Source organism: Scyliorhinus torazame, chromosome 11 (genome assembly GCF_047496885.1).
Source record: "Scyliorhinus torazame isolate Kashiwa2021f chromosome 11, sScyTor2.1, whole genome shotgun sequence".
Classification (NCBI taxonomy): Eukaryota; Metazoa; Chordata; class Chondrichthyes; order Carcharhiniformes; family Scyliorhinidae; genus Scyliorhinus; species Scyliorhinus torazame.
In genome coordinates this window covers 10742370-10766007 of record NC_092717.1, presented here as the reverse complement: position 1 = coordinate 10766007, position 23638 = coordinate 10742370, and the positions used below count along the sequence as shown (strand labels likewise).

The following is a 23638-nucleotide window of genomic DNA, read 5'->3' as shown; positions in this document are numbered from 1 at the left end:
CGGGCAGCGCTGGCGGGGGTGTTTCGGCTGCCCGCAAAAGTAGCAGCGCGGCCCCCCCAGGTTGTCTGGGATTCTGGCCGCGCACACTTGTGGAGGGGTGGGTGTGCCGAGGGGTCGGTCGCGGCGGGGGTCCACGGAGCCCAAGGGGCTGTAGTGCGGTCGGGGGCATAGGCGCGGGCGTTTTGGGAGGCCACGTCGAGGGAGGCTGCAAGGGCCCGTGCCTCTGTGAGTCCGAGAGAGTCTTTCTCTAAAAGTCTCTGGCGAATTTGCGACGATGCCAAACCTGCTACGTAAGCGTCTCTGATCAGGAGGTCCGTATGTTCATTCGCCGTTACCGCTGGGCAGTCGCAGTTTCTTCCCAGGATCGTCAGCGCATTGAAGAATTCGTCCAGCGATTCCCCGGGGATTTGTCGTCTCGTCGCGAGCTGGTAGCGTGCGTAGGCCTGGTTGACGGGCGTAATGTAGGTCTGTTTCAGCAAGTTGATCGCCGCTGTGAGTTCTTCCGCCTCCTCGATGAGTGCGTAGATTTCGGGACTTACCCTGGAATGCAGGACCTGCATCTTCTGGTCTTCCGTTGGTCTGCCGGGGGCCGTTCGGAGGTATCCCTCAAAGCACGCCAGCCAGTGTTTAAACGCCGATGTTGCGTTAGCTGCTTGGGGGCCGATTCGCAGGCACTCCGGGGCGATCCGGAGCTCCATATTCCTTTTTAAGTCTGCTCAATAAATTGTAGCACCATCGATCACACACGAGGCGAGACGGAGAGAACTTCAATCGAGGCTTTATTGAGCAGACTTGTTCAGACTTGTTCCCCAGCAGCTCAGTCACAGAATGCAGCTGCGGGGAATAAACCGGGTTCTTATACCCCGCCTATCTGGGTGGAGCCCAGTAGGCGGCAGATCCAATCGGGACCCAGCATCTGTCCTCCAATAGCTCCTCGGCATTCATGGTGTACCGTATTACCCCTAATATATACCACCACACTCGGATTGATTTTTTTATCGTGAGCAGGGACTGCGTACAAAGAACAAAGAACAAACAAAGAACAAAGAAATGTACAGCACAGGAACAGGCCCTTCGGCCCTCCAAGCCCGTGCCGACCATACTGCCCGACTAAACTACAATCTTCTACACTTCCTGGGTCCGTATCCTTCTATTCCCATCCTATTCATATATTTATCAAGATGCCCCTTAAATGTCCCTATCGTCCCTGCTTCCACTACCTCCTCCGGTTTTGAGTTCCAGGCACCCACTACCCTCTGCGTAAAAAACTTGCTTCGTACATCTACTCTAAACTTTGCCCCTCTCACCTTAAACCTATGCCCCCTAGTAATTGACCCCTCTACCCTGGGGAAAAGCCTCTGACTATCCAATAATATTTTATTGTCACAAGTATGAAGTTACTGTGAAATGCCCCTAGTCGCCACATTCCGGCACCTATTCGGGTATAGAGGGAGAATTCAGAATTCTCAGCCGGTACGGGAATTGAACCCTCGCTGCTGGCCTTGTTCTGCATTACAAACCAGCTGCCTAGCCCACTGAGCTAAACCAGCCCAGTTTCCACGCGTAGGGGATGTAAAGAATACGGAATACTCGGCAATCACTATCTCGGACCATACTCCGCACTGCAGGTCGGGAGGGGCGAATTACCAACGCCCGCAATGGAGGTTAGACGTAAGACTGTTGTCGGAGGAGGGGATATGTGAGAGACTTCGGAAGTGTATGCAAAATTACTTGCAGGTGAACGATACGGGGGAGGTTTCAGCAGCGATCCTGTGGGAGGCGCTGAAGGCAGTAGTGAGGGGGGAGCTGATCTCAATTCGGGCTCACAGGGTCAGGGCGGACAGAGCAGAAATGGACAGATTGGTTAGGGAAATTCACCGGATAGACGAGGAGCATGCGGGGTCCCCGGGGGAGGACCTACTCAGGGAGAGACGGAGATTGCAGGCGGAACTGGGGGTGCTATGCACGAGTAGGGCCGTGGAACAACTTAGGAAGGCGAGGGAAGTGGTGTATGAGCATGGGGAGAAGGCCAGCAGATTGCTAGCGCAGCAACTCAGGAAGAGGGAGGCGGCCAGGGAAATAAGTAGAGTGGTTGATGGGGAGGAGAGCAGAGTGGAGGACCCGGCAGGACTGAATAAGGTATTTCGGGACTTCGATAGTGAGCTGTACACTTCAGAACCCCCGGAAGAGCCAGAGGAGATGAAAAGGTTCCTGGATGGACTAACCTTCCCAAAAGTAGGCGGGGGACTAGTGGACGGGCTGGGGGCCCCGATTAGAGCAGAGGAGGTATTGGGGGACCTAAAGGCCATGCAGTCGGGGAAAGCCCCGGGACCGGATGGATACCCAGTAGAGTTTTACAAGAAGTTCTCGGAGATAGTGGGACCGGTCCTGACTAGGGCTTTTAATGAGGCGAGGGACAGAGGGACCCTGCCTCCGACGACGTCGCAAGCCACCATCTCGTTGATACTGAAGCGGGACAAGGACCTGGAATCCTGCGGGTCATACAGGCTAATCTCCCTGATCAATGTGGATGCCAAGCTCCTGGCCAAGGTCCTGGCGATTAGAATTGAGGACTGCATACCGGAGGTGATTGGGGACGATCAGACAGGGTTTGTGAAAGGCAGGCAGCTGACAGCCAACTTGAGAGGATTGCTTAATGTGATCATGGTGCCCCCGACGGGCAAGGAGGTGGAGGTAGTGGTGGCAATGGACGCTGAGAAGGCCTTCGACCGGGTGGAGTGGGGCTATTTGTGGGAGATGCTTGGACGGTTTGGGTTCGGGGAGGGACTGGTTAATTGGGTCAGATTATTGTACCAGGCCCCAAAAGCTAGCGTTAGGACGAACAGGATAATGTCAGATTATTTCAGACTACACCGCGGGACCAGACAGGGGTGCTCACTCTCCCCGTAGCTGTTTGCGCTGGCCATAGAGCCGTTGGCGATGGCGTTGAGAGCTGCGAAGGGGTGGAAGGGAATGACTAGGAGGGGGGTGGAACATAGGGTCTCTCTCTATGCGGACGACCTGCTCCTGTACGTGTCGGACCCACTGGCCGGGATGGAAAATATACTGGAAACATTGAGGAAGTTCGGCCGGTTTTCAGGGTACAAATTAAATATGGCCAAGAGTGAGATGTTTGTGGTGCAGGCAAGGGGCCAGGAGAATAGACTGAAGGAGCTGCCATTTAGGCTGGTGGAGGAAAGTTTCCGGTACTTGGGGATACAGGTGGCACGAGACTGGGGCAGGTTGCATAAGTTAAATTTGACTAGAGTGGTGGAACAAATGAAGAGGGAGTTTCGGAGATGGGATGCACTCCCGCTGTCACTGGCGGAGAGGGTGCAGACTGTAAAGATGACAATCCTCCCGAGATTTCTGGTCATCTTCCAGTGCCTCCCGATCTTTATCCCACGGTCCTTCTTCAAAAGGACTGGCAAAATCATCTTGAGCTTTGTCTGGGCGGGAAAATCCCCGCGGGTGAGGAAGGCGATGCTTGAAAGGAGCCGCAGCGAGGGGGGACTGGCATTGCCGAGTCTGATCAACTACTACTGGGCGGCTAACATAGCCTTGATAAGGAAGTGGATGGTGGGTACGGGGTCTATCTGGGAGCGAATGGAGGCGGCTTCGTGCAGGGGCGCCAGTTTGGCAGCCCTGGTCACAGCTCCCCTACCGCTGTCGCCGGCCAGGTACTCCACCAGGAGGCATGTGGGGGGGGGGGGGAGGCGTCGGTCTGGGCTCCAATATGTGATAGCCATCGATTCGCCCCGGGAACACAGATGGAGGGTTTCGAACATGGCGTTGGCGGGGATGAGGAGGGTGGGCGATATGTTCCTGGAGGGGAAATTTGCGAGTTTGAGGGAGTTGGAGGAGAAAGCTGGGCTGGAAAGAGGAAATGACTTTAGGTACTTACAGGTGCAGGACTTTGTACGCAGACAGGTCCCATCCTTCCCATGCCTCCCGCCAATAGGGATCCAGGACAGAATAGTCTCTAGAGGAGAAGGAGGAGAGGGTAGAGACTCGGATATCTACAAGGTGCTCATGAAGGGGGAAGAGTCCCAGGCGGAGGAACTGAAACTCTAATGGGAGGAGGAGCTCGGCGGGGAGATGGAGAACGGGGTATGGGCGGAAGCCCTGAGTAGGGTAAACTCAACCGCAACATGTGCCAGGCTCAGCCTGATTCAATTTAAGGTTGTTCACCGGGCCCACATGACGGTGGCTCGGTTGAGCAAATTCTTTGGGGTAGAGGACAAGTGCGCTAGATGCGCGGGAGGACCAGCGAACCATGTTCTAGACCAGTCTAAAGATGTGCAGGTTAGGTGGATTGGCCATGATAAATTGCCCTTAGTGTCCAAAATTGCCCATAGTGTTGGGTGGGGTTACTGGGTTATGGGGATATGGTGGAGCTGTTGACCTTGGGTAGGGTGCTCTTTCCAAGAGCCGGTGCAGACTCGATTGTCCGAATGGCCTCCTTCTGCACTGTAAATTCTATGATTCTATGTTCACATGTTTTGGGCATGTCCTAAGCTTAGGGGGCCACTGGGAGGGATTTGCGGGGATCATGTCCCGGGTGCTGAAAACAAGAGGGGTGGTGATGAGTCCAGAGGTGGGAATTTTCGGGGTTTTGGAAGACCCGGGAGTCCAGGGGGAGAAAGAGGCAGATGTTCTGGCCTTTGCTTCCCTAATAGCCCGGCGGCGAATACTGCTGGCCTGGAGGGACTCAAAACCCCCGAAGACCGAACTATGGCTTTCGGACATGTCAAGTTTTCTGGGTATGGAAAAAATTAAGTTCGCCTTGAGGGGATCTGTACTGGGGTTCGCCCGAAGGTGGCAACCATTCATCGACTTCTTCGCGGGAGAGTGGACGTCAGCAAAGGGGGGGGGGGAGGGAGATTAGAGTAGAGTAGGAGGGATAAATAGGCGGGTAGTGTCTCGGGGAGAGGAGCGGGCACATTTCTGTTATCTGTAACTGTTTACAATGCCAAAAAAGACCTCAATAAAATTGTATGTTAAAAAAAAAGTGAAAATAGTCTTGCTCATTGAAGGATCAGGTTTTGGGCATGAAAAGGAGACAAGAAACCTCCTTTCGGTCTGCAGTTTTGTGCAAAGTTCTTTTGAGGTCAATAAGCTGTCAAAAGTCGGGTGGTTAATGAGAACGCTTGCAGATCAGAAGAATCTAACCTTATAATTGAAATATCAGGTACCTCCTGGAGGGACAAGGATAATGGATTGACACGGACAGTGTTCAACATTAAGCTGTCTTCAAAATAACTTCATTTTATATCGCATTCTGGGAATCGGAGGGAACATGCGGAGAAATAATGAGCCCAGGTGACTGCGGTAGATGCAACGGTGAAGCTATCAGCAAGTAAATCGGGCAGCGACTTCCGGCATCTGCACATACACAGTTACAAATGGAAATCCGGATGTTACTGACCAAGTTGCCCTGCTCCTCCCCATGCTGAGCTGTAGTGGTATCTTACGGAGAGACTCGACATTGAAACACATGGAACAGCATGACATTGCTGCACTTGTGTGATAGACACATTAAACACTCCAGGAAAGGTTAGGACTCGTCCATTCCAGTGTAAGCAAATTGTCAACGGTGTGCTTAACTCCTGCCAAACCACTTCTCTGGTGCCTAGAATTGACTATTACAACTGTTGAGTTTCATTTCTTCAAAGTTTAATTATTGTTGGGGATTTTTAAAAATCTAATTATTTTTCACACTTCCTATCTGAATTGTATCCTTCTCTCCCTTAGCCCAAACTTCCTTTCCCTCTCTTTAGTTCACGTTCTGTGCATAAGTTTACATTGCGTTATCTATTGTAACACTCACACACTCCCCGTGGCTGATTAACTAGTTTTTAACCTGATTCAGCCTGAGTGAAAAATGAAGAATGGGCCGCGTATTTTACTGATTGTTGGTGATTCAGATGATCATGAGCAACATTTGCTCAGAATACTCAACTCTTGGCCATAACTTCCTGCTAATAAGGGGATGCAGTTCTGAAGGGGTGGAGTGTAGTCAGTCCGATCAAACTGAGGAGGTATCACTCAGATTCTAATACCAATCTCAAAAGAGTTGCTCTGTTTTGCAAATGCAGACAAGGTAGATCCAAAACTTGTTGACTCTTCCTAGCACCGCTGGGCCTCCTGATTACATTGCACCTATCTAAAGGTTCCTGGGTTCACTCCCACTACTCTTTCATTCTTCCAGATGGTCTTCTGTAGTCCTTGCCAAGAATCCGAGATGTATCTGGCAGGAGGCCACGCCATGCATTGATAAAAGGAGAGTTGTAGCCTTCAGTCACCGAGAGGGGCACTTAGCAGAGCTTAAGCCCCAAGGGGACGTTTAAATTGTTTTGTTTTCCTTTGATGATTTGAAGGATGCTGTACTTCCCAAATTAACATTATAAAGGAGGGGGAGGGGAAAGAAAATACACAGCTGAAGACAGAATGGATTGATCTACAGAGATAGGGAAAAACACAGGTCTATTGGGAGGGGACATGGTTTTATGTGGTGCAGGTTGAAGTTGATGCAGAAGGCATTCAGGTCTCGGTGCAGAATGTGGTTACTTATCAAAGCAGCAGCAAAGTAAACCTTTAGCGAGAACTCAGTCAGTGGCACAGTGGATTTCAGATAGCCAATCTTCCATCTGCTGCACTCTCTGAATCTACAGGAAATTTGCTGATTCAAAGCCAGGTCCCGCCTTAAACTGGAATCTCTGCTCAACAGCCCCATTGAAATGAAATGAAAATCGCTTATTGTCACAAGTAGGCTTCAATGAAGTTACTGTGAAAAGCCCCTAGTCGCCACATTCCAGCACCTGTTCGGGGAGGCTGGTACGTGAATTGAACTGTGCTGCTGGCCTGCTTTAAAAGCCAGCAATTTAGCCCAGTGTGCTAAACCAGCTGAGTGACGAGATCTCTCTTTCTGAAGAATGTGTTAGATATTGAGAAATGAAAGCCAGAAATTGTCCTACCTACAGTAACAACAAACAGCACTTGGTAAAATGTGACTCTAACAGGCTTGGATGGTGCATTGTAGAGGAAACGGCACTAAATGGAACTCCTTCAAGAATGTCTCCTGGTACCAAACGAATGGATTTACTTTAAGACAGCAAGAGAAATGGAATTAAACTCTGGTTTCTAGCACTCCTATATTTGAAATGGCCTACTTGGCTCACTCTCAAGAAGCACGTTATAACGACTATCTACTTTTCAATCGATAGAACAGGTTTCTTGATTAATACTGATCAAGAAGAGATGCTGTCACACCTTGATTTCAGCCTCTGGAATGAAGCAAATCACACAATACGATGCCTCCTGCATCCTAATGACACTCACTGTTGAAATCAAACTCTCCAAAGGGAAAACATATACTGTATTTTCAACTGTAGAACACACTTGCTTTTTGCATAACTGAGTGACGAGAGGGCAGCACGGTGACGCAGTGGTTAGCCCTGCTGCCTCACGGTGCCGAGGTCCCAGGTTCGATCCTGGCTCTGGGCCATTGTCCGTGTGGAGTTTGCACATTCTCCCCGTGTTTTGTGTGGGCTTTAATTGCCCCTTAATTGAAAAAAAAAATGAATTGGGTACCCTAAATTTATTTTACATTTTTAAAACAGTTTATCCAGCATTTTCTGTTTTCACTTCAGATTTACAGTATCCATAGTATTTTGCTTTTCTATTAGATATTCAGATGCTGATAACTGCTTCCTCCATCCATGAATATTATCATTAACACTGTTGCACTTCTTTGACACCAGTCATTTACTATTCACACTTGTGAACATATCAACTAACTCTAGCTATATTTGTCACAAACAATGCTGTATCATTAGCACAATTACAAACTCTTAGAAAGAACAGTCCCGTAGGCCTAACTGGGACTCCCAACACATATCAAAACTTTAAAATAAATGAATTCACAACTTGTCTTTTGCTCAAAAAGGAAACTATTATGGTCCAAGGAACAAACAGAATATCGGAGACTGATAACAGTGCCATACTGGGAGTCTTTTCACTCCTGATAAAGATCTAATAATTAACTTGCCCTGTGTCGTGAATAAATTATGGGTCTTCCTCACTTGCAAAACAAACCCAGCATTGCATCACTCCTGGCACAATACCCGGCTTTTAATATTCACTTCAGGAAGAACACTTTCTTGGCCCACATTAAAACTCTGTTCATATAATTAATATTTTCAAAAAGCAATTCATTTATAATTTACATTACTTAAATTTACATTTTATTCATGTGGATCTTTAAAATCCTAGATATTAATATTTTATGTCAACTCAAAAAATATGTATTTTTAAATCCTGAGCTAAACACAAAGCGTGCAGCATTGTTTAATGGACATTTGTGTGCATGGTCGCGCAATGCTGGTGGTGCTTCCAGTTGATAGGGCTCCTTCAGACTCTCATCCTGAGTTTTAGCCTCCCGGCCTCAGGTTCAGTCAAAGACAAGCGGGAATATTAAATATTGGTGCAAGCGTTCTACGTGCAATAAATGACAAACAGAAATGCAGATTTCCTCTAAGACTGTTGGCTCCAATGTCAATGCTGCCAAACCTCGAAGTTGGGAAATGCACCTTAACACAGTGGCAAAAAAAAAATATTGCTCATGGAACATGGCAATTCTGTCAAGGCAGCATTTGCTGTCTGCTGTTTTGACAGTGTGGTGTTGCTGGTCGGTTGTCTCTTTAAACCACAGTACCCTGTGGTGTTGGGTAGAGAATGATGCTTCAAATATAAACCACTGGTTAGAGAGGTGATAAACAATGAAACATAAGTAAATATTACACACAATAAATGCCCATTAGCCTTTATAAGATATGGCGTACAAATACCACTTTACAGATAGATGCAGGATGTCTATAATGGAAATAAAACCTCTCCCTCAAGACTACCCAATCCAAGAATACAGGTCCGGAAAGTACGTAACAAGATCCTTCTGAAATGTGCAATAACTTTTCTCATTTTACATTCAATTTGCAGCATTCACATGGTCACACACAGACACACTTTAATTACTCGGGTTTTCAGTCTGAAGCTGTAAACCAAACCAGTGTATGCGACTGAACTAAGCGTTCGCAGACAAAATATCATTTGCTATAGCGGACAAGTTCTGAAAGTTAATGCTTTCACGATCAGTGCATTCTGTAATTTCAGAAGCAAATAATTTTAATTGGATTAAGAATCCAAACTGGAAAATATATACAACCGGGATAGTGCATGTGTGCTTTTTAAATATCTTAATGATTTTTTTCTCAATTTTTAGAACACTTACATTTGATTGCATATTACTTGCATTCTGTTCTGTAAATTTTTTTAAAATCACTGATTTTATTTTCAGCACTGACCTGGTTTTTCCTTGCCTACCCACCAATATTTCCTCTATTTTCCTTTTGCTATGCGCAGACCCTTTAAGTTTGTCGCACGGCCGCACGTGTGCACCTTAAATGGACCACAGCAAGTGCGCAGTTTTTGTCCCCTGCCTCGTACTTTTCCCGTTTCTGCATGGCCACACACCCACGCAGTTTAGAGGGAATGTTGCAACCCCAGCAAAACGCGTCAGTTTTTGCTTCACCAAACACCGCGTCGGCTTAAAAAAGTCTCCAGCTGCCTTTGGAGGTTTAGCTGTTCTCAACAAGTACGGGCGTGGATGATCACAGAATTTACAGTGCAGAAGGAGGCCATTCGGCCCATCAAGTCTGCACCAGCTCTTGGAAAGAGCACCCTACCCAAGGTCAACACCTCCACCCTATCCCCATAACCCAGTAACCCCACCCAACACTAAGGGCAATTTTGAACACTAAGAGCAATTTATCATGGCCAATCCACCTAACCTGCACATCTTTGGACTGTGGGAGGAAACCGGAGCACCCGGAGGAAACCCACGCACACACGGGGAGAACGTGCAGACTCCGCACAGACAGTGGCCCAAGCCGGAATCGAACCTGGGAACCTGGAGCTGTGAAGCAATTGTGCTAACCACAATGCTACTGTGCTGATTACAAATTGAAAACACCAGAGATACCATGTCAATGCCTGAAAAGAGAGAAAGCAACCCAGAATCTTGTGTGCTGACCCTTGGGGAGAACGAGAAAGGGGGGGGCCTGTGAGACTTTGGAACAGCAGTGAACGTTCGAGTTAGGATGCCAATTCCTATCACAAAGCACGTACAAGTGTCAATGCCCAGTAGCTTTCTGCAAAGTCGGAAAGTGGTGACAATTACGTGAAGACCACCTCAACGTTGTGATAACGCACCAAAACAACCTGCATTTATATTGTGCCTTTTACATGTTCAACTGCTCCATGGTGCTTTGTGAGGATATAATCAGATAAAACTGTCACCAAGCTAAAGAAAAAGATGTTAAAGATGCAAAGCTTGGTCAATGAGGTAGGTTTTAAGGAGGATCTTAAAGGAGGGACAATAGGTGGAGAGGTTTAGGGAGGGGATGAAAGAGTTCCAGCCCACCAGTGTGCGGTAAAAGGGATGCGAGATTTGCAAGAGGGTTGGAAGAATACAAAGTTCTTAGAGGGTTTAATGGCTGGAGGAGGTCACAGAGATAGGCAGTGGCGAGGCCTCAAGAGGAAATGCCTCCAAGTTGCTGTCCCAAATGGAACGGAGTGTATGACGTGCTGGTCAGTGGTATGGGGAGAGATGAAAGCAAGTCTGTCACATCTGTTATGGTCGCAGTGGAAAGTGCGAGGGAGGAAAGTCGGTAACTTCCACGGTCGACTGTACTGTGTTTATTGTCCACTGTGGCTCTATTGCCTCTGAATCTACATCAGGAACCTGAACACAAAGGCTAGGTTAGCACTGCAGTGCATCTGAGCGAATGCTGCGCTTTCAAAGGTGTCATCTTTCAGATGGGATGTTGAACTGAGGCTCCAACTGCCCGTGCACCTGGGGGAAGGTGAGGATTCCTTGCCATTGTTTCAAAGGAGACGAGGGAAGTCCACGTCGCCCAATCATAATCACTAAGACAGGTGATCTGGTCACTATCACTTTGTCATTTGTGGGATCTTGCTGTGCACAGATTGGCAGCTGCATTTCCTCCAGTACCACAGGGAATACGCTTAAAAAAAATACTTCATTGACTGTAAACTGTTTTGGGGGGAGTGCTGAGGCCATGAAAGATGCGACAAAAATGCAACTCTTTCTTTCTTTATGAGGCTGTTATAGAAAGATCAAATGCACATTAGGTGGTGAATTTATGGACAAAATGGGTTCAGTAAGTTTGATCCTGACCTTTGCGAGTGGCTCACCCTTTCAAACCCCTCTTCCATTTCCACTCCCACATCTGCTTTTGACATTTTAAGCTGCTTTAACCAGACTCAATGAAAACTTCAGGAATAAGTACTGTACATTCCCCCGGGGATTTGACACTTACAGGATCTGAACATTGGTTTTATTCACGTTTGGCCTTTGCCTTCCCCGCCATTTTCGTAGAAGCATAGAGTGCTGGGGCTATGCGACCAATGTCAGAATTTAGTGGTTGGGAGGAGGTGTGGAAGGGGAGGGAGTGCAGACAGGAGATGTATGACAACTATTCAGAACAGTCTTGTGGGCAGCTGAAACCAGAGTAATTTAAGACCCATTCGGTACTTAATCTCTCCTGCTCTTTACCCTGACCACACACCTTCCCTCTTTACGCCCCCCCCCCGCCCCCCGAACCATTAACTATGTTCCTCTCTCTACAGATGCGGCCTGACTTGCTGAGCCTTTCCAGAATTTTTAAATACAAATTACAGGCCTGTCTTTCCTTGTGTGGGTGGATCTGCTGTGGTTTTCAACAAGATTTCACATTCCCTACATTTATGCTTTTATTGCCTCCGCTCGTCGCTCCATGTTCTTGCTCTATTGCATCTTTCATGTGCACTGACTCAGCTATTTTGTTCTTTTAATGCCTCTTTATTGCCTTACTGAGGTGCTCCTTTTACATCATCCATCGACTTTCTCCTCTTTCGGGTTTTTAAAGATGTTTTTTAACAATAACAATCTTTATTAGTGTCACAAGTAGGCTTACGTTAACACTGCAATGAAGTTACTGTGAAAAGCCCCTCGTCGCCACACTCCGGCGCCTGTTCAGGTACACAGAGGGAGAATTCAGAATGTCCAATTCACCTCACAAGCACGTCTTTCGGGACTTGTGGGAGGAAACCGGAGCGCCCGGAGGAAACCCACGCAGACACGGGGAGAACGTGCAGACTCCGCGCAGGCAGTGACCCAAGCTGGGAATCGAACCCGGGATCCCTGCGCTGTGAAGCAACCGTGCTAACCACTGTGCTACCATGCCTGAGCACTCAACCCAACAAATGCTCCGTGTCAGGTGTCACCATTCCTGATTCTCAGTGTCTACCTGCTGTCCTCTTCCTTGTGACCTTTGTGCTGCTGTGCTCCTTATCCTCCAATTTCCAGTCCAGCCGGAGCACAGGCACACAAAATATGTTAATCTGTCTTTGTCCCTTTGCAGGGGCAGTGCATTTCCAACATTTTCTGTTTCTACTTTAGATTTGGTGTGTCTGCCGTGGCTCAGTTGGCAGCATGCCCGTCTCTGAATCACAGCGAGTACAGCATTGTCAGAGGTGCTGTTGTTTGGATCAGATGTTAAAGCAAGGCCCCACCTGCCTGTTTGGGTGGATGAAAAGACCCCATGAGACCATTTCAAAAAAGAACGGGTGGGGTGGAGTGGGGGATGCTATCTCCAGTCTCCTGACCATTATCCCTCGGTCAATATCAATTAAAACAGATGATCTGGTCTTTATCACATTGTGGCAGCTTGCTGCACGCAAATTGACTCCCGTGTTTCCTGCATTACAACAGTGACTACACTTAAAAAATACTTCATTGGGTGTAAAGTACTTTGAGAGGTCTGGTGGTTTTGGAAAAGGCAACATAAATGCGATCTTTTCTTTCCTCTTTTATTTCCAGCCCTTGTTTCGAAGGAAAACTGGACTTTCTGTAATTCAAAGCTGTTCCTTAAAAAGCACATTCTAACAGTTCCGGGGCGTGACGTATCGGCCTCGCCGCCCCCAACTCGGGCCTCATCACGCTTTGGGAGATCACATGAGGCATCACGATCTGGATCCCATCCATTGAGGTCAGGACCCAGATTTGCATATCCAAGTGAGCAATTGAGTCTCACTGGAATGTATCTGTGCCAGATCTACCCAGCGCCTGGGACCTAACGGCCTCGCCTCAGAGACACCGAGCGGGCACTGTTTAGCACTGGTTTCCACAAACGTCGGCTAGGCGTCCCAGCACTTGGGGGTGGGCGGGGTGGGGGGTCTCCCAGGTAGGTGGGACCCCCTAGTTGGACGGACTCTGGGCAAGGCGGCACTTTGGCACCCCCAATGCCATCGGGGACTGCAGTGCTGCCAGCCTGACAACGCCACCCAGGCACCCTGGCAGTGGCAGGGTGCCCATGTGGCATCATGCCCATGCTGGGGATCAGACCTGGGATGCCCTGCCCTTAAGAGGTCAGGGCGGAGGTGGAGGGGGCTTGATGACCCCATTGTTGGGGAATTATGGGGGTCCGGAGGTCATAGTGGGGGATCTAGAGATCAGAGCGCATTTTTAAATGGCGCTCCGACCTCTTCCTGCACTGGCAGGCGGAGCTCGTTAGTGTAGGAAACGGGACTGCGCGGAATCGACGGGGCGTTCCTCGCCGGAGCCCAGAAATGAAGCAGAATCCAGTTTAATAGCGGGGCCGTTCTCGGCCTCACCAGCCCCGGCTAAACATGCTCGACGGGGGACTCACTATACCACTGCTACCGTTAATAATGAGGGCTTTGCATCGGTTTGGAATTCTGTACCGATTTGATCGAAATTGAACATGAGTTAAGGTTTCCCAGCACAAAGCGAGGCCATTCAGTACATCATGACTGTGCTGGGTCTTTGAAAGAGTTATCCAAATAGTCAAATTCTTCAATGCCCTTGACCTGAATGACCAGTAAACCTTCCTAGTCCAATTCCCTTTTGAAAGTTACAGTCGAATCTGCTTTCAGCACCCTTTCTGAGTCTGTTAACTCCAGATCATAACAACACGGCGTAAAAGAATTTCTTCTCAACTCCCCAACCGCACACTTGCAAGTAATTTGGAATCTGAGTCTTCTAGTTACCAACACTCCTGCCGATGAAAACAGCTTCTCCTTATCCACTCTATCAAAACCCTTCACAATTTTGAACACCTCTTTTAAGCCCCTTCTCTGCTCAATGGAGAACAATCCCAGGTCTTCCAGTTAACATAGCCGAACTGAGAGCCACTTCCATTCAGACCATCTTGAATTTCTGACCTGATACAATATTGACATTCTCGAAAGGATTGATCCTATTTTTAAAAGCAGAGTGCATTCCTATATCAAGGCTGTGCACTATTTTCAAATTCACCTTTATGTGAAGCATGGTTACCAAATAATGTTGACTACTCCTATTACAAACGGAAGGCCATTAGAAAACAAGAAATACAGGGGCAGCACGGTGGCACAGTGGTTAGCACTGCTGTCTCACGGCGCCGAGGTCCCAGGTTCGATCCCGGCTCTGGGTCACTGTCCGTGTGGAGTTTGCACATTCTCCCTGCGTTTGCGTGGGTTTCGCCCCCACAACCCATAGATGTGCAGGTTAGGTGGATTGGCCACGCTAAATTGCCCCTTAATTGGAAAAAATGAATTGGGCATTCTAAATTTTTTTTTTAAAGAAAACAAGAAATACTTAAGTTTTAAAAATTAATTTATGGTATGTGGGTGTCGCTGGCAAGGCCAGCATTATTCCCCATTCCGAATTGAAATGAATGAAATGAAATGAAAATCGCTTATTGTCACAAGTAGGCTTCAAATGAAGTTACTGTGAAAAGACCCTAGTCGCCACATTCCGGCGCCTGTTCAGGGAGGCTGTTACGGGAAACGAACCGTGCTGCTGGACTGCCTCGGTCTGCTTTCAAAGCCAGCGATTTAGCCCTGTGCTAAACAGCCCTTTGAGATTGCCCTTGAGAGGGTGGTGGTGAGCCGCCTTCTTGAGCAGCTGCAGTCTATGTAGTGTAGGTACATCCACAGTGCTGTTAGGGAGGGAGTTCCAGAATCTTGACCCAGCGACAGTGAAGGAACGGTGATACATTTCCAAGTCAGGATGGTGAATAGTTTGGAGGTCATTTTCCAGGTGGTCGTGTCCTCCTGTGTCTACTGCCTTGTTCTTCTAGATGGTACCGGTCATAGGGTTGAAAAGTGTTGTCGAAGGAACCTTGCTGGGTTCCTGCAGTGCATATTGTAGTTGCTGTACATTGCTGCCATGGTCCGTCAGTGGTGAAGGAAGTAATTGTTTGTAGAAACGCGTTTTCATCCTGCATGGTGTCAAGCTTCTTGAGTGCTGTTGAAGTTGCACTCATTCAGGCAAGGGGAGAGTATTCCATCACACTGCTGACCTGTGCCTCACAGTTTTGTGAAGTCTTTGGGGAGTCAGGAGGTGAGTTAATCGCCACAGGATTCCTAGCCTCAAACATGGGGCGACATTCTCCGTGGACCAGCGGGGCGGGCCACTCCGGCGGCGAGAAGTGGCGTGAACCACTCCGGCGTCGGGCCGCCCCGAAGGTGCGGAGGAAGGGCTAGGCCAGCGCTGGAGTGTCTGGCGGCGTGCCAACCGACGCGGAAGGGCTTGGCGCCAGGCCAACCGGCGCCAGTTGGCGCATGCCCGGGAGCGCCAGTGTGTGCTGTCGTCATCCCAGCGTATGCGCAGGGGGGGGTTCTTCTCCGCACCGGCCGTGGCGGAGGTTGACAGCGGCTGGTGCGGAGGGAAAGAGTGCCCCCACAGCACAGGCCCGCCGGCGGATCGGTGGGCCCCGATCACGGGCCAGGCCTCCGTGGCAGCACCCCCCCGGGGCCAGATCCCCCTGACCCCGCTGAGGACTCTACAGGCCTCCCATGGAGCCAGGTCCTGCCGGTAAGGAGCTGTTGTGATTTACGCCGGCGGGACCAGCCGAAAACGGGCAGCCATTCAACCTATCGCGGGCCGGAGAATCAGCGGGGGGACCGCTGCCAGCAGCCGCCGACCAGCGCGCCGCAAATTCCCGCCCCCGCTAAAACCCCGGTGCCCGAGAATTCGGTCGCCGGTGGGGGCGGGATTCACGCCGCCCCCCGGCGATTCTCCGACCCGGCCGGGGGGGGCGGAGAATCCTACCCACGGTCTCTTAGCCACAGTACCCATATGGCTAGTCTAGTTCAAACCACCTTCCTTTGTGTCAGGGATGACTCCAACCAGCGGAGAGTTTTCCCCTGATTCTCATTGACTCCGATTTTGCTCAGGTTCTTTGCTGCCACACTCAGTCAAATGCTGCCTTGGTGTCAATGGCAGTCACTCTCACCTCACCTCTGGATGTCAGCTCTTTTGCCCATGTTTGTCCCAAGGCTGTAATGAGGTCAGGAGCCAAATGACCCTGGCAGAACCCAAACTGAGCGTCAGTAAGTGGGTTATTGCTAAGAAAGTGCTGCTTGACAGCACTGTCCATCACTTCATTGATCATCAAGAGTAGACTAATGGGGCAGCAACTGGCTGCCTGGGATTCTTCCTGATTTTGTGTACAGAGCATACCTGGGCAACTGTTTGCATTGATGCATTGGGGCGGCACGGTAGTACAGTGGTTAGCACTGCTGCTTCACAGTGCCGTGGACCTGGGTTCGATTCCCGGCTTGGGTCACTGTCTGTGCGGAGTCTGCACGTTCTCCCCGTGTCTGTGTGGGTTTCCTCCGGGTGCTCCAGTTTCCTCCCACAGTTCAAAGATGTGCAGATTCGGTGGATTGGCCGTGATAAATTGCCTTTAGTTTCTAAAAATGATTGGGTGGGGTTACTGGGTTATGAGGAGATAGGGTGGAGGTATGGGCTTAAGTAGGGAGCTCTGTCCAAGTGTCGGTGCCGATATGATGGGCTGAATGGCCTCCTTCTGCACTGTAAAGTCTATGATTCGATGTAGATGACAGAAAGAGAAAACAATGAGGGTTTGAAATCGGAAATAAAAACAGAGAATTCTGGAAATACCTAGCAGATCAGGTAGCATTTGTAGGAGAACGAGAGGACTTGTTCATACAAACATATGTACATCGGAACATACAAATTAGGAGGAGGAGACCATTCGTCCCCTCGAGCCTCGATCATGGCTGATCTGATTGTGGCCTCAACTCCCCATTCTGTGTAACTCCGGTAACCGGTAGCTCCCTATCGGTCAAAAATCTATCTCGATTTGCCTATTTTTATTAAGGTATTTGCAAATTTTTTATAACAATAACAAAAACAATAACATTGACATGGTAAAATAAACATTTCCCCACCCGACCCAATCTTCACACACCTCAACCATCTAACACCTATCCGCCCGCACCGCCCCCCCCCCCATCAAACTGCTGCATCTGCTGACATTTTATTTTTCCCGAGAAAGTCGCCGAACGGCTGCCGCCTCCGGGAGAACCCCAACATTGACCCGCTTAAGGCAAACTGTATTTTCTCAAGACTGAGAAACCCAGCCATGTCACTAACCAGGGGTGGGATTCGGCGCAATGTCCGCCGACCGGCGGCAAAAACGGCGCGAATCAGTCCGGCATCACGCCGCCCCAAAGGTGCGGAATTCTCCGCATCTTGAGGGGCCGAGCCCTCACCTTGCGGGGCTAGGCCCGCGGCGGACTGATTTCCGCCCAGCCGGCTGGCGGGAAAGGCCTTTGGCGCCCCGCCAGCTGGCGCAGAAATGACTTTGCCGTGCGACGCATGCGCGGGAGTGTCAGCGGCCGCTCACGGCATCCCCGCGCATGCGCAGTGGAGGGGGTCTCTTCCGCCTCCGCCATAGTGAAGACCATGGCGAAGGCGGAAGGAAAAGAGTGCCCCCACGGCACAGGCCCACCGGCGGATCGGTGGGCCCCGATCGCGGGCCAGGCCACCGTGGGGGCACCCCCCGGGGTCAGATCGCCCCGCATCCCTCCCCCCCCCCCCCCAGGACCCCGGAGCCCGCCCGCGCCGCCTTGTCCCGCCGTTCGAAAGGTGGTTCAATCCACGCCGGCTGGCCTGGGTTGACAGCGGCGGGACTTCGGCCCATCGCGGACCGGAGAATCGCCAGGGGTGGGCCCACCGACCGGCGCGATTTCCGCTGACCGGCGCGGCGCGATTCCCGCCCCCGCCGAATCCCCGGTGGCGGAGAATTCGGGACACAGTGGGGGCGGGATTCACCCGGTGGGGGGTCGGAGAATCGCGCCCCAGGTCTCTATACTCGGGGCTTTGAGTCCCTCCACATTGAAAGGATCCGTCTCCGGGCTACTACGGAGGCAAAGGCCAGGACGTCGGCCTCTTTCACTCCCTGAACTCGCGGATCTTCTGACACTCCAAAGATCGCTACCTCTGGACTCGGCACCACCCGAGTTCCTAGCACTGTGGACATTGCCTTCGCAAACCCCTGCCAAAACCCTCTGAGCTTCGGGCATGCCCAGATCATGTGGACATGATTTGCTGGGGTTCCGGAAAAAATTGCTCATCCTCGCCGCCGTCATGTGTGCCCGGTGGACCACCTTAAATTGCATTAGGCTAAGCCTGGCACACGATGAGGAGGAATTGACCCTGCTCAGGGCGTCCGCCCATAGACCCGCCTCTATCTCTCCTCCTAGCTCATCCTTCCACTTGCCCTTAAGCTCCTCCACCGGGGTTTCCCCCGCCTCCAACTGCTCCTGGTAGATACCCAACACTTTCCTCTCCCCCACCCAGGTACCAGACACTACTCTATCCTGTATCCCCCGTGGTGGCAGCAGCGGAAAGGCCAGCACCTGCTTTCTCAGGAAGTCTCGCACTTGCAAATATCTGAAACCATTCCCTGGCGGCAGTTTAAATTTATCCTCCAGCGCCTCCAAGCTGGGAAAGCTCCCATCTATGAACAGATTCCCCATCCTCCTAATTCCTGCCCTCTGGAACCCGCCATCCAGCCTGCCCGATGCAAACCTGTGGTTGTTACAAATCGGCCAATCCACCTAACCAGCACATCTTTGGGTTGTGGGGTGAAACCCACGCAGACACGGGGAGAGTGTGCAAACTCCACATGGACAGTGACCCAGGGCCGGGATTCGAACTCGGGTCCTCAGCGCCGCAGTCCCAGTGCTATCCACTGCGCCACATGCCAGCCTCTGGACAGCATTTGTATCTTGCTCAGGAACATCTCTCAAATATAAGCATCACCTCTCCTACGTTTAAGAATAAGAAAGACATGTACACATGTTGCGCCAGTTTCAACTAAATAAAAAGTTGGTGGCAGCCATTCTCTGATTCATTCCCCATGGCAATGCCTTGAACAATCAAGAGTCAACCTGTCTGGTTTGAATTTAAAGCTTGGGAGTTAAACTGTCCATCGATACATTCTCCATGACAGAGCCTCTACCAATCAGAGTCCACTTGCTAACATTCTCCATGACAGAGCCTCTACCAATCAGAGTCCACTTGCTAACCAATCGGCACAGTCTCCATAGCAGAACCTCTGCCAATCAGAGTCCACTTGCTAACATTCTCCATGACAGAGCCTCTACCAATCAGAGTCCACTTGCTAACCAATCAGCACAGTCTCCATAGCAGAACCTCTGCCAATCAGAGTCCACTTGCCAATCAATCGACACTCTCTTCAGAAGAAGTAGAAATTGTTGTTTACTTTATATTTGGTACTCTTGCAAATGGTCCTGATGAGTGCAAAATGAAAAACTTCAACAACACGTGTTCTTTTTCAGCAATACTAAGACATTCTTGTCATTATCTTTCCACATTTAAACATCTGATTTTGACACGCAATTAAAAAAAAAACTGTTGAGCTATCTTCTGAAAACAAATAATGACATTAAACAGACATAAGCTGGATTGCCAAACACCCTTAAAAATGCAATCTTTGGGAAATGTAATTCCTAATTAAATGTGTAATGACTGATGCTGGTTATGTACTTTAATGGCAATGTATTTTTAATTTGAATAAACCTTTTCTCATCACCTTTAATCTTTTTCACATCAACTAGTGTTTAATGAACTATTACCTGTAATCACACCAAGGACACATATAAGGTTTCTCTCCTGTGTGGACACGTCTGTGTCGGGTCAGATGGGACTGTGTTGTGGAAGCGAAGTTGCACTGGTCACATTTGAACGGCTTTTCACCTACAAAAGAAATGCTCATTATTTTTCTATCTGTGACAGACTCCTATAATTATCAGAGTGTAAGGGTTAGAAAACCATGCTATGAAAGATTTAATTTCGGAAGCATTTACCTACTGACCAAATTTGAAGGCTAATCATATATACTTAAAATAAAGTACATGTTCACAATCTCAAAAATCTTTTGATACTTGTATTATAAGGCGTGAAGTTTTAAAAGTCACAGATTGCATATTTTTGCATCTTTCACCATAATATAGAACCAGCTCTCAATTAAATGGTCACAACTGCATTAACCTTTTACTGGTCCTGGTTGCAGTTTTGTTTAGTATCTTAAAATGAACATATTTCAGAACCTTCCATCTTTCAATCAGTAGAGTTTCATGCAGGGTAAAAATCAATCGGCAGAAAAAGGCAAGGCAGAATAAAAATCGAGGGGTCTGAGGATATCAACAAACTAAAGAGTGAAACCCAAGTGGTTTAGCAGGTGGCTGGGACACCACGGATCAATTGCCAGCTTGTATTTGCCATGCCTTTGTATTAATTTTTATTGTCACAAGTAGGTTTACATTAACACCGCAATGAAGTTACTGTGAAAAGCCCCTAGTCGCCACATTCCGGCGCCTGTTCGGGTACACGGAGGGAGAATTCAGAATGTCCAATTCACCTAACATAACGTCTTTCGGGACTTGTGGGAGGAAACTGGAGCACCCGGAGGAAACCCACGCAGACACGGGGAGAACATGCAGACTCCGCACAGACAGTGACCCAAGCCGGGAATCGAACTAAGCACTGTGCTACCGTGCCACTTTGTGTCATATTCTTTGTAATAATAGGAACATACTAACAGCGGCAGGCAGGAAAAAACTCTCTGATCCATCCAGCCTGTCACCCATAATTGCGATCCTTTACATGTCATAATATACACTCTCACCATCCCACAAGAGGCTAGAAATCAGGTAAAAACCCAGATCAATTTGGGGTTGAATAAAATATGGGAATCAAAACCTGTCCCGATGATTCTAGCCCTGAAATTTATTTTCCAGATTTACATATATATGTAATATAATATATAACCGTTTATTGTCACAAGTAGGCTTCAATGAAGTTACTGTGAAAAGCCCCTAGTCGCCACATACCGGCACCTGTTCGGGGAGGCCGGTACGGGAATTGAACCCGCGCTGCTGGCCTTGTTCTGCATTACAAGTCTGCTGTTTAGCCCATTGTGCTAAACACTACTTTGGGTTCAAGTTTAACAGTCTGAGTTCCTTGCCAGCATTGTTCTGTTATACAGAACGGTGAAAACTGTTCAGCATGACTGAGGCAGAAGGACAGTAGAGAAAAGGCAATGTGCTGATGCAGTAAGAGCACTGGAGACACAGGGTTCAAGCCCAAACATTCTGCTGAGTTTTTAATCTGGGTTGTGTCACCGAATCGCCATGGTGGGAGACAGTGTGTGGGGGTTGGGGAGACAAACTCAGGGCAACTACTGCGTGTGCCCAGATCCACACTTCCTGTCGGTCTGCACAAACAAAACCTCAGTGGAGAATCGGTCACTTGTCAACAGCTTTATCTTCACTCAGTTTGTAAATGGAGAGATACATGAGAAAAGGGGAGATTCAGCACACTCACCGGGTGAGAAAAATGACACTAAATGTGAAGGTAGGTGTCACGTGACTTTTTCCAGTAATATCATCTTTAGAACTGGAGTCAGGCGGGGAAACACAGCAAGCAATACACCAGAATGTGCTTTATATTACTCATGTTTCTTTACAATCTAGTTGTGCTTCTGTAGTGTATCATGTGACCAGGCCACAAAAGTTGCTGAAACCCAGTTTGTGTGGTCAATTATGTACGTAAGGGCTTATATGTCCATTAGGTTTACTACAGAATTACCAACGGCTGTGTCACGGATCTGTACAGAACAAATGTCAGGATAATAAAATTTCTTTCCCCAGATTAAATTATCCTCCTACTTCTTCCGTCAGCTACTTTTTTTTCATACAAATCACAAGAACAGGGTATCTACTTCTACAAATCACTTATTATGTCAATAACTTCACATCAAAGTAATTATCAGTACGATTGCGCAAGGCAGCCTCATTGTTTTTTTTCTCACTCTTCTCTCAGGGCAGGTCATGGTTGCAATTTTTGTCTGTTTGGCATGTTCCACTCTAAAGACGCGAACGGTTTCGACTGACCTGTGTGCTGTCGCCTGTGCTTGGTGAGAGCGTGGCGTGTTCCGCCGGCAAATCCACAGAGGTCACACAGGAACGACTTCTCCCCTATTGCAACAACAAACAGATAAGGGGAGCAGGCAGGTCACAGATCATTAAAACATATCTATCAAGGTTTTCAGGGTTACTAATTCCTCCAATCAAATGTTTCCATGTAAATATGTCAAATGGGAATGAAATTACCACTGCGGTTTATTGACTGTGATAAAATCTGAAAAGCACCACTGAACATAATTACATACTTGTCAGAGCCATAAAAATTAGCTTTAATATCAATGGAATGGTTTTGTACAACTTCATTTCGGTTAGATGTCTTCCAGATGGGACTGCTTTATGCACTCGAACAGTTTTTATGCACATCCTGCTCATCCTCCCCTCAATTTCCACAGACCCAGACACTCAAGTGTTGACTCGCCCATCTACAGTGAAGTTACAGGGAGGTTTCTGAAGCAGCAGTTATTGGGCACGCAGGCTGTTCAAGTGTAGTCCGAAATAAAACCCTCTGCTTTCACCTGAAGCCACTTGCCAATGGGACCCTTGAGAATGCTGTAACTAAAATGAACGTGCTAATAAGAAGGTATAACTGAAGAGTGCATGCCCAAACCATTCATCAATAGCACCCGTTGTGTCTATGAAAGCAAAAATTCTGCGGATGCTGCAACTCTGAAATAAAAGCAGCAAAATGCCAGAAATATTCGGCAGGTCGGGCAGTATCTGCGGACAGACACTGGGAATTAACATCTCAGGTCAATGACGATTCATTAGAAATAGAACAGGTTAGAGATGTAAACAAGTATTGGGGCAGGAAAAAGGGGCGAGGTAAAGCTCAACTGGGAGGCAGGAGAGGTTAAACGACAAAAGGGATGATGGTGCATGGATTTCAAAACTGGTCCATCATTACCCTTTCCCAATCAGATGAAAGGTTAATGACCTGAAGCATTGACTCTGTTTTTCTCTTTACAGATGCTACCTGACCTAATGAGTACTTCCATCATTTTGTGGATCCTACTCCCTGGTGTTACTTAAAAGAGCACGCTTAAAGGATCTAGGTTCAAACCTCTTGCCATTCCCGGATACGTCTTTCCTCTACATTGTTTTGGTGGAACCACCCCTCCCCCAACCATCCACTCAACCGTCTAGCAAATGCGATTTTAATTTTAGATTTGTTAAAAAGATCTCCGCCTGTCATCATCTTCCTGCACACATTCTACACCTTGGGCTGTTTTCCAAACAATTACAATTCTGG

The 23638-nt window shown here is 48.6% G+C and overlaps 1 protein-coding gene across 2 annotated transcripts in view; it reads right to left on the bottom strand.

The window, feature by feature from the left end:
• The window catches only part of znf407 (zinc finger protein 407), a 565952-nt gene that overhangs the window by 169894 nt on the left and 372420 nt on the right, over positions 1 to 23638 (bottom strand). For both annotated transcript variants that reach the window (XM_072466945.1, XM_072466946.1), the window contains exons 6-7: positions 22357 to 22440; positions 20038 to 20158 (exon numbers count right to left, since the gene is read on the bottom strand). In XM_072466945.1, the coding sequence (XP_072323046.1) occupies positions 20038 to 20158; positions 22357 to 22440 (205 nt within the window). The remainder of the gene's footprint in view (positions 1 to 20037; positions 20159 to 22356; positions 22441 to 23638) is intronic.